The 12280-nt window shown below is 35.5% G+C and overlaps 1 protein-coding gene across 4 annotated transcripts in view; it reads left to right on the forward strand.

Moving 5' to 3' along the window:
* The window catches only part of LOC117343470 (SWI/SNF-related matrix-associated actin-dependent regulator of chromatin subfamily D member 1-like), a 36611-nt gene that overhangs the window by 7068 nt on the left and 17263 nt on the right, over positions 1-12280 (forward strand). For 2 of the 4 annotated variants that reach the window (XM_033905830.1, XM_033905831.1), the window contains exons 4-13: positions 1521-1550; positions 3513-3627; positions 4099-4141; positions 4567-4689; positions 4940-5002; positions 5970-6029; positions 6230-6352; positions 6841-6942; positions 7368-7529; positions 10908-11005. In XM_033905830.1, the coding sequence (XP_033761721.1) occupies positions 1521-1550; positions 3513-3627; positions 4099-4141; positions 4567-4689; positions 4940-5002; positions 5970-6029; positions 6230-6352; positions 6841-6942; positions 7368-7529; positions 10908-11005 (919 nt within the window). The remainder of the gene's footprint in view (positions 1-1520; positions 1551-3512; positions 3628-4098; positions 4142-4566; positions 4690-4939; positions 5003-5969; positions 6030-6229; positions 6353-6840; positions 6943-7367; positions 7530-10907; positions 11006-12280) is intronic. The other 2 variants (XM_033905832.1, XM_033905833.1) reach the window with 1 other exon arrangement.

Raw genomic sequence — 12280 nt, forward strand, 5'->3', positions numbered from 1 at the left:
CAGAGACATGTCCAGTAAATTGTTGATTTACCAGAGACATGTCCAGTAAATTGTTGATTTACCAGAGACATGTCCAGTAAATTGTTGATTTACCAGACATGTCCAGTAAATTGTTGATTTACCAGAGATGTGTGTCCAGTAAATTGTGGATTTACCAGACATGTCCAGTACATTGTGGATTTACCAGAGATATGTCCAGTAAATTGTTGATTTACCAGAGACATGTCCAGTAAATTGTTGATTTACCAGTGGGTGAAATGTGTTTTATTTCATCTTTTGCAGAATTACTAGTACATTGTACACTGTATATTCTTCTTGTTAAGTTTATAACTTTTGTAATAATAGTATTTTTGGGGTCTTTTTATACACTTTTCTTATAAGTGTTATTACTTCAAATTATTATATATTTTTTTTTCAAAATGTGTATTTGTATTTTGAATAAACTTTTCCAAAATGTAAAAAAAAAATGTATTTGAAACATTCAATATTTTGCTTACTGTGGTACATTGTACATGTGTATTAACAAAGTTTGCTAAATATTTTGTCATACAGCATATTATCTGTTAGTAAACATTGTCATATGACACATTGTGGTTTTTTAAACCTACAATTCCACTTTATAGACTGGTATATATATACAAGTATTTCTCTCGGTACAACTACGACAGGAAATTCAAATCTATATCTTCGGATCACCAACACATAGTGTATATGATACATTGTGCTAATAAATAGATATATAACTTAGCAACACAAATGACGAAGGAAGACAACTTTTTGAATTGTGCCCTGACCGGGCCTCGAACTCACGATCTACGGCACCCAATCGCCTAGCCAGAAATACCCGCAGCCTATACCGCTGCGCCACATCGGCGTTCTTAAAAAAAAACAACGTTTCAATGGCGCAGTGATGGTTGGCCCGATACCCTGACATGATCATTGTGGAAGTCGTCTATAAGATGATATGAATACCTGGATCGCAATGTATTTACATACATGGATACGTATTGTACATATATTATATATATTTCTCTCGGTACAACTACGACAGGAAATTCAAATCTATATCTTCGGATCACCAACACATAGTGTATATGTCTTATAATGATACATTGTGCTAATAAATAGATACATGAGATCCCCATCCACCTTATAATCGTACATATAGCATAGTTAGACATCAACAAATAAAGTTATTAACCAGTGGAACATGAACATATGTTGATGTTTGCTATAAACCAGGTGAGCGATACTGGTACTCTGGGCCTCTTTTGTTACAAATGGCTATGTATGCAATTTGAATATGCGTTTCATGCAGATGTTTGAACAATGAATTGTTAACTTTTTTTTTAATTTGAATTTGATTTATTGAAAATCTGATTTTTCAACAATGATATAAGTATCAGATTACTTACCACATGAAGTACATGCAGTCTAACAGTATTTCAGAAATGCTTGATTCTGACGAGCAGTTTTGATTATTAATGGTAAATCTTGGTCTTGGCCTTGTAATTTTACAGCCAGTGGAAAGGTGAAGGGTGACTCACAATGTGAGTATGGACAGTGATGATGATGATGCTGCCCGCTTCATTGGCTACATGTAGTTGTCCTCAATATAAATGCTGCATGTACATACCCAGTGATTATTTCATTTGTATAAGACTCTAAAGTTCAACCTTCATTATAACAGGTTCTTGTTAAAAATTACTCCAAATATGAAAAAGAAATCAGTTTAACAAGCTTACGATTTTATTTATTTTGCAACAGAGGGATCTTCCCACATTATTTAATTAGATAAAGTGTAAAAGATTTCAAAGTCTGTAATAGTATTTTTCAAATTCAAGGTACAGTGACATTTGATTTATCAAAATGTCCCAGCATTGATGTGCATGTGATCCCTATGATTTGTAGAACCGGCTGGATGTCAGATATATCGTATAGCTGTCTTCTGATCGCAATGTGTATGTACATAATTATGTACAATGTGAGTTTTGACATGGAACAGATTTGTGGCAGAGATGCGAGGATTTTAATACAACTTTTTTTAGAAAGCATGTTGTTAAAGCTGATTAATTATCTTTTTTTTTCTTTTTCTTTTTTACTTTTGCTTTAAAATCAATATTTTTTTTATTTTTTTTTTCAGATTTTGTTTTGTTTCAATAATTAGTTTGAATGACTGGCATTGCATTTGTATGAAAGATGTGTGATTTTCCATTAAAGATGTGTGTTTCTCCACTAAAGATATGTAACTCTCCATTAAAGATATGTGATTCTCCATTAAAAATATCTCAGACTTTGTCAACATTACATTATATAGCCATTGGACATCGTGCTAGCTAAGTACGTTTTGTTTAAGATACCACAAAACTGAAAATTGTATTGATGAAATTAAAAGAATCAACTTCTAAACATGCATTGCTTTTGGTTCATTTCCTTATAATATTTCTAAATTTTACTATGATATTGAAATTCAAATGAAATGTTTTATTTTATTGTGTGTGTTTCTGTGAGAAAACAACATGACAACCTTCATATGCATGTTGTATATTGATACGATCCTTATTATCCTGATTATGTTACAGGCATACTTTACACCTGGCTGACTTCATTTGCTTTTAATGCTGGCCTTAGATTTGTTGTTTCATCTGGCCTTAGATTTGTTGTTTCATCTGGCCTTAGATTTGTTGTTTCATCTGGCCTTAGATTTGTTGTTTCATCTGGCCTGAGATTTGTTGTTTCATCTGGCCTTAGATTTGTTGTTTCATTGATAACATGCATCTAGTTCTAGATAGACAGCTAGTCCTAATATGATTACTGCTGTTACAAATAAAATACCTATTGAATCCTTAATTATAGCAAAACATGACATATACCGTTACTGCATTTCATTAAGATTCATAATACATCTAAATGTAGTCCTAATATTTTACTGATGTTACAAATAAATCCCCAGTAGAATAACTTGTTAAATAGAATCAGTGGATTATATATATGTCCAGCCAGGATTTACTATTGCACTATAAGTGATGGGACTAGTATTTGAAAAGATAAACATAATTTAAAGATTGAAATGAAACCTGTTAAGTTGTTTTCAAATTGCAAAATTAAAAAAAAAAATGGTAGTATTTACAAATGGCATGGCAGGTTTGAGCAAACACATGTTTTATTATTTGCTAAAGCTACCAGTTGGTGAAACTCTTCTAAACTTTCATTAACTATGATATAATATATTTGTATAATAGTAGTGCTGCAGTAATTTTGTAGGATTTTTTTCAGACAAGTCCAGAGAACACCTTTTCCAAAACTTTGACGAATCACTGAATTGGTGTAAAATACATGAGGAACAGTAGAAAATTGACTGTATATTGGAGTTATTTGTTTTGCAGGTCACCTATTTATATGGCACTATGCATAATATATTGTTAATGTATAATTAACATCCCAGACAACTATCACTTACAGATATATCTAGGTATACAAGACTTTACAGCCATACTTACTGTTTTGTATAGGTATGCGACCAGGTATGTCTCCAGGTATGCCCCCACCCCCAGGACCACCAGGTATGCAGGGACCTATGGATAGGAAGCGACCCCCAGACCCTCGGGCGGCCCAGCATATGAAGACGTAAGAAACTTGTCAATGTGGCAGAGGGGTCCTCGATATAGAAATCCAGGACTCAACAGCTACGCTTTACTGTTGCGTTTTTGTTCTTGACGTGAAAAAGTACTCACTAATTAAATATTCAAAGATATTGATGCTGTCTGTAAAAAGAAGATCAGTGAAACATAGAACCAATAAAGATTATTCAATGTTGGGTACCAAGATCCACCTAGGATCTCTTTTTATTCCACATGTATGATCCTGGGATCACGCAGTGCACAAAACAACTTGATCAGATTGTAGTGAGTTTGAACCTCGATCAGATTGTAGTGAGTTTGAACCTCTTCATACAGAAGGGGGGGAAATCTGTATTTTATAACTCTGGTTAAGACAGGTTACTATAGTAGCATGAAGAAATCTAAAACATAATATCAAAATTACATCTGTACAAAAAGTATAAACTATCAAACAATGCTTTTGTCTCTTTGAACATAGGAAGAAAAAAAAGAAGGTTGCTGACAAGATCCTCCCTCAAAGAGTAAGTTATTAGCAATGACAATGCTCTCTGTATATCTGGATGTACCATCTACTCAAACTAGTCTATATATTAACGATAAATTAAACGGGGAGCTATATCAGTCAATGGCTGACAAATGTATCTCCCTTTGTTCTGTCAGTACAGACAGTGAAATAAATGGAAGTAAATATAAGATATTAGCATCATAGGGTGTGGCTACTCGAATTTCCTCACTTCATTCCTTCTGCACTTTATTCAAAGCATTTTCAGAAATTCTCACTAAATATCACCATCAGTTTGTCCTTTGCTATAAGGGTATATACCTGGTAATGACTTTTGGGCATTTACACAGTACAATTGATACATTAACCCATTCCATTCTAGATAAACCATAATATAAACTACTCTGGAATCTGACATTTGACTATTTTTTTTTAATGATCTAGGTAAGAGACTTGGTGCCCGAGTCTCAAGCCTATATGGATCTGCTGGCCTTTGAGAGAAAACTTGATACAACTATTATGAGAAAGAGACTGGACATTCAGGAAGCTCTCAAACGACCGATGAAGGTAAGTTTTCCTCAGATAAGACCGAAAGTTAATTACATATCATACCACAAATACAGAGGTGAATTCCAATATAGAGAATTTCTTTGGGATGCTGCTCGTATGAAGAAATTCAACATAATCACAATTTTTGTTTTTATGAGAACTCCACTTAATTGAACTATGCATCGAAGGTTTTATGCTGATGCAGTAATTGCTTTATGAAGTGGTAGTAGTTATTTTTTCCATAACAATTATATATGTATTTTTTCAGCAAAAAAGGAAGCTTCGCATTTTCATTTCCAACACATTTTACCCAGTCAAACCAGAAGGAGAGGTAAGTATTATGTAGATCTTTTACATGTTCGTCTTTAAGCAACAGTCTTATGGTCCATTAAAAGCTAGATAACACTGGCTCCCTTTGAATTCAGCAGCAAGTTTCTGCTGCTGTATATACAGGTGATAGGTAATTTTATAGTTTTTCTGCAACTTAATGTTGTCAAGTAATTAGAAGCTAATCACCTTTTGAACAACTGGGCCATGTTTTCTAATGGTCTGTTAATTGTACTTCTTCCATTGTGGCCAAATGTAAGGAGTGTGATTGTTGGTGAAATGACGTCCCATATATCATAGTCACTAGTACAATCAGAATCCTTAAACTGGAATGATTGTTGGTGAAATGACGTCCCATGTATCATAGTCGCGACCACAATCGGAATCCTTAAAATGGAATGATTGTTGGTAAAATGACGTCCCATGTATCATAGTCGCGACCACAATCGGAATCCTTAAACTGGAATGATTGTTGGTAAAATGACGTCCCATGTATCATAGTCACGATCACAATCAGAATCCTTAAACTGGAATGATTGTTGGTGAAATGACGTCCCATGTATCATAGTCACGATCACAATCAGAATCCTTAAACTGGAATGATTGTTGGTGAAATGACGTCCCATGTATCATAGTCACGATCACAATCAGAATCCTTAAACTGGAATGATTGTTGGTGAAATGACGTCCCATGTATCATAGTCACGATCACAATCAGAATCCTTAAACTGGAATGATTGTTGGTGAAATGACGTCCCGTGTATCATAGTCACGATCACAATCAGAATCCTTAAACTGGAATGATTCCCACACTAACAGAACAACAGTTTCTTCAGTATTTTCCATCAGTGTTATCTAATCAGTCAGAGATATTTGATAGATAACATCCTTTGTGTAGAATTAGAGAAGGTTGTGATTTTATTTATGGATGATAGAGCTTGATTGATTCTCACTGTATCTTTTCTCTATAGGATGGAGACGAATCCGTTGCCTCCTGGGAGCTAAGGGTGGAAGGGCGACTTCTTGAAGACGTAAGTCACAGTTGATCATCTCGTTTCATCTAATCGATTTAGATAATATGTAAATACTGCAGCTTCTAAAACCCTATTATACTTTAATACCAACTATGCTGTTATATAAAGCCAAAATTTTCTCTGATTATCTCTGATTGAGGTTGAAAATGTTATACCTACGAGAGGAAATACCTTATTTCTTATCTTTATTCTGTTAGTCCATGAGTGCAAAGCTTGGAAGTGACCCTGCTAAGGTGAAACGGAAGTTTTCTTCCTTCTTCAAAAGTCTTGTGATTGAGCTGGACAAGGATTTATATGGACCAGACAACCATCTGGTGGAGGTAATTAGGAAGACAATGTGATCTACAGGATTGTTTAGATTTCTTTATATACTTAAGGGGGCTCGTGCACTTAAAATGGGTTGAAGTGGGAGTGAGCGTATTTCAGGATAAGACTATATGCAAGAGCGAAAATGTTCGCTACCATGTTGGTTTATAAGATGGAAGAGGATAGTCCGATCTACATCAATAATCTATGACTGAAATTTATTTTGAAAATAAAGCAATACATCATTTATTCCATTCGGATCTTGTCAACAAATCGCAGATGACAGGTAGAATTGTAAATTACAAGGTTCGGAAAATGTGTTGCATTTTGTGAAGACAAAAAGAGATACATGAGCCATTTTCTCATTGTTTTATTTTCACACAAGTACACGATATATCCCATGAAATATTGCTCCAATATTTTCTTATAATTTCATCCTTGAAAATTTCAATATTTAGAATTCACCTTTGAATCATGTGAAGTAATTATGGTATATTATTAGTGGCACAGGACACCAACTACACAGGAAACAGACGGATTCCAGGTGAAACGCCCAGGTGACCAGAACGTGAAATGTACTGTTCTCTTAATGCTGGACTACCAGGTTAGACATTTAACATATAATGGGAAACAATTTGATAAAAATAGTGGTAAACTAAGTTTGTGTACTGTATATTTGTGTATGTTTCATGTAAATTGTTTTCATATTGGTTTGCAAGAAAAGTACAAAATGTATACAAAAATTTAAACATATGTTCAGAGCTACTAAGTGAAATTTCCTCTTAACAGAAGGAGTCTGGGTTTGTCAAACAGGAACCACCAAAAACAGTGAGAACAGTACCATAGAATTAGACTCATTCTCTCCGGCACCTACTAATATTATTTCTTTTTCTGGATCTTCCTAGAACAGCCCTCCGATAAATTGCTATAGAAATTAATGAGGTGAGGATATGCATATCAAAGTCAGATTTTGAATATGATCTTTGGATGGGCAGCTAGTTTTGATTGAATATGTATTGTATATTGTAGCCATCACAGTTTAAGTTGGACCAGCGACTGGCCAGGTTACTGGGTGTCCACACACAGACTCGACCGGTCATCATCAATGCTCTCTGGCAGTACATCAAAACACACAAGCTTCAGGATCCTCATGAACGAGAGTTCATCAACTGTGACAAATACCTTGAACAAGTTAGTTACTCTACATCCTTAACATGAAAGTGGCTGTGGTAGTTCAGTCAGTAGAACATTGAACTAACTCTGGTTAAGATATGTCAAATCCAGCCACCCATGCAATTAAATTTGTCACTTAAATCCAACCCCAAAAAATTTAATTTCCTAGTTTAATTTAGTTTCAAAATTAGAATTATTCGTCCAAATAAATAATGTTATTCAGCTATTTCATCCACACGTATTTTCACTGGGCGAGTTGTCTTGCTTAAAATTGTCCGACTGTGACGAGTTTATAAATAACTGGCTACACCTGTACCATCTGCTTGTTTGTAATGCTGACCATGTGTAAGGAATTGACATTTGTACTTTCTTCAGAGTATTTTTGACAAAAATTGTCAAGAAATAAAAACAATGATGTCCCTCAAATGAACTTTGCTTGTCGCCGATAAAACAAAACAAATTTTTATTAGTTTCATTGGACCAAGTACCCAAAAATGGAATTTACTTTTAAACCCCACCACCCTCCAAAAAAAAAAAAACACTGCCCTGCGTCCATGGTCCATTGTCTGACTGTTGTCTGTCTGTATGTCTGTCCATAAATAATCTTTCTTATCCTTATTTCTTGAAAAGTACTGGAAGGATATTCCTCAAACTTCATGTGTTGGACCCCGATGGTCCCTAGCTAGGTGTGCCTTTTGAATTCAGATTTTTGATCAGAAAAACAAAATGGCCGACAGGCATCCATCTTGGATTTTGATGATTGAAATTTGTTATCACTAATTTTTGAAATGTACTGAGGGATGTTTGTCAAACTTCACGTTTAGGTTTGACTTGTTCCTGTTATCAGTAAAAGTAAACAAAGAAAGGAGAGACACGTAGAGAGATCAGTAATAGACATACAGTTGTGTGATCGCACAACATTCCACGATGTGTGCACGCACGATGTGCGATACGGATCGTGCAGGAAAATGTGCACACGATGGGCGATTGGAACGGTACATGTGCGATATGTATCGTGGTCGATATAAAATGAGGAACGCGTCATCTAATTATTTAAACGTGTGGAATGATTGTAAAAGATATACAACGATTAACATTTTACGAGGCAGCTAATTACCATATTTTTGGTGAAATATATGCAATAATTATTAGGAATGAAACTAAAGTAAATACCGATGTATAGTTAAATAAGTTATCTAAATGATTATTAAAGGACTTTATATAATTTGCTCTGACGTCGTTGAGGACACCACTAGGCCTTGGCGAGTCGAAGGAATGTGTATTTAGCGAGATTTTTTCAGGCTATTTAATACATGTAGAACTAAACAACAGATAAAACGACTTGTTTTGAATAGAAACATTTCTGTTGTGTTTAAAAATACATAATAAATGTAATTTATGTATTAAGTAAGATAAATAATCGTAGTGATGTCCGTCTACCATTCTGGTACATGTATATGTAGATGTATCACCAGGCCGTCAAAAACATCACGAATACTTGCGAAACAAATTGACGGTACTTAAATGGCAAAAATGATCAGGTCATACATGTTCCATGCATGAAAACAATTGTTATGCAGCACGTATATATAAAAGCGACCATCTTATATCATAATTTTATTTTTTTCTTATATCTTTTCGTATAACTAGTTATTCCGTAATATTTATAACCCTATCTTTAGCTGTGCGGTTTACATCTCACAGTTGTGCGGTTTGTATCGCACATTTGTGCGCACAATGTTTTTGGAACGTTGTGCGATCACGCAACTGTAGAAACCAATACAGATCATTCAATTGTGGGTGCCAAGATCCTTCTGGGATCTCTTGTATGTTGTCTGCTAGGCATTGTTCAGGCGATGTGAATGGCTGGTGGCCAAGACCACCTTTTGGTTTGTTTTTGTTTAACGTCCTATTAACAGCCAGGGTCATTTAAGGACGTGCCAGGTTTTGGAGGTGGAGGAAAGCCGGAGTACCCGGAGAAAAACCACCGGCCTACGGTCAGTACCTGGCAACTGCCCCACGTAGGTTTCGAACTCACAACCCAGAGGTGGAGGGCTAGTGTTAAAGTGTCGGGACACCTTAACCACTCGGCCACCGTGGCCCCTGCCCAAGACCACCTGTGCCTTATCCCCCTCTGGTGAATTTTGTCTTGCCTTAGAACCTCCACAGAGCTGAACAGCTCCCTGGGACAGACATTGGTGCGGTGAGGAGGTCATTCTCCTGTACTGTGACAAACACCATATGTCAATACCATTTTCATAAATCTCCCAATTTCACAAATACTAATTGGAATTTAAAAATACAATATGTTGACTCCAATATAGAGCTGAAACGAATAGCAGATTTTGGCATTCGAATATTCGTTTGGTATAATAGTATTCGAATATTCTGTAGTGTACAGTCGATGCTTAAGACAATGTAATTATTTCTGATTTACTAAGCTTAATAGACGACTGAAAAGCTTTAAATAAGTAACAGTTATATATACAACTGAAGAATGGCCAGAACTAAGTCGGAATCTCACTTTAATAATCGTAAAAAAATCACCAAGTTCGCGAAAGTAAACATGGCTGGCCTACCTGATTGACGTGCTTGTGTCTGTCATATTGTCAATGTCAAGAGAAGGAATATTTGCATTATAAGACCAACAAATAATTAAAAAAATCAACGTTGGGTCCGTATGTAAAATTACATGAAATAAAAACGACCGCGAACTTTCCACATGGTAAATTTTCCTCTGTCGGATGAGCGCTTGTAACCGGGAATGTTGCTATTGTTTCAAAGCGTTTTATTGACACTGACGTAATGCATATGGCGCACCACATGGTTGACAGTACTGTACACAGTACGGATATGAAAGATAGCAGCACTGTACCTTATTTACGATGTCATGTCAGAAAAATGTTTATATCTTTTCATTCACGCGTTTTGGAACCTATTAATGTCAAAATAGTTGTATATACATATATTTTTATGTTAAACTGAATGCTGGATTGGAACGAAAATCTGACATTTGAACACGTTTTCAATGAGTTTGGCCAGGAGATGTTTTGCTATGTTGGATGTATAGTACCTTTGTACGTTAAAACCCCTAAACATAGCTTACATTCTGCTTAAGAATTATTGGAATTTAGCTGGAAATGCTCCCAAACTCAAATAGAACGTTTGTACATGTTTCAGATCAAAGGACGAAGGGAAGTAAATATTGTACCGAATATTCAAATACGATTCCACTATTCGAATATTCGGGGAATTGGTATTCATTCGCGAACGTTCGAACATTCGTTTCAGCTCTAATGTTATTACAATCAAATATTAATGTTAAATTAAAGTTATCTAGTTTAGAGATCTGTCTCATGTTTAGCCTGGACAATAACTGATGTTTATATATTTTAGATATTTGAGAGTCCTAGGATGAAGTTTGCAGAGATTCCAGGGAAGCTGCACAGCCTTCTGATGCCACCTGATCCTATTGTCATTAACCATGTCATTGTGTAAGTCACATCAGACCTAATCTTTACAACTTATAATTAAAATAATGGATAATAGTTCTTATCATTCAATGGTGGGCGCCAACACTGGTACCCAGAAAAGTACTAATTTCCTCGTGGAATGCCTAATAATTAGGCATTCCCGATTATATAAGGCATTCCACGAGGAGATTAGGTACAAAATGAGGAAATTAGAACTTCCACGAGGATTTTAGGCCTAACTGAGGAATTTAGGCATTTCGTGAGGAGATTAGGTATAAACCATGAGGAAATTAGGCATAACATTTTTAAACGTACCGGTGTGATCATGTCACGCACCAACGCCCACACAGCGTGGGGTAGCCTTAGGCGAGTGCCGATCAGCCAGTGTTTACCTGTGTTCTGGTCTGACATGGTCACTCTGTCAGTAGGCCTATTATACGTGTAGCTTGATGTTTAGTGTAAAGTCATCACATTTATGTCATCACATTTATGTAACAGTGTCTTATTTTATGTTTCAGGTATCAACAGCAGTCGGAAAGAAATTCAAGTGTATTATTAAACATTAAAATTCAATCTAAAAAACGAACGTGTTCAATTTTTTTCTAGTTTGTTTGCATGTTTCATCACCCGGCGGTCATTACGTAAAATTAAAGATTATAGCTTAAGTGGCTTCAACACGGCCCTGTATTTAATTGATTTTGTCATTGAAATATATCATAGCACTCGAAAATGATTCACCTTTGAAGCGATCATTTTGGCCATACGATACTGCGGTCGTAGATTTATGTTGTTTTAATGTTTACCGAAGGCCGCCCTAGAAAAAAAATGAGAATAATCATAGACATCAACTCCTTCCACATTGATTACTCCGTAAATAAGGTGTTGTTTAATCGTTTTGTTTCAATATTGCAGCGTTATGATACCGTATAGATTCCGAAGTAAATTGTTTGTTTACACGCATCAACTTCACGTTCCGAGTCTCAGAGAGCCATGCGGTAATCGATAGATCCCGATAGATGGCGCTTAACAAGAAAAGGTAACTCTAAAGTCATACTTCACGGAACATATGTTTTACTGTACTGTACATACTTCAGGAATTAGAATAAAAACAGAAAATTCAAATACAAATCGTTTGACTTTTTGTTATTGTGTCCGACCGGACATGTCAACGATCGCATCAAGCCTATACAGGTAAGTTATTGTGTATGTGATTGTATTATATTTGCTTTTCAGAAATTGGACGTATGTGGTACTGCACATACAGACATTCAGAAATTAGTGTCGTTTTATGACCGA

This window comes from Pecten maximus, chromosome 15, assembly GCF_902652985.1.
Source record: "Pecten maximus chromosome 15, xPecMax1.1, whole genome shotgun sequence".
In the NCBI taxonomy this organism is placed as follows: Eukaryota; Metazoa; Mollusca; class Bivalvia; order Pectinida; family Pectinidae; genus Pecten; species Pecten maximus.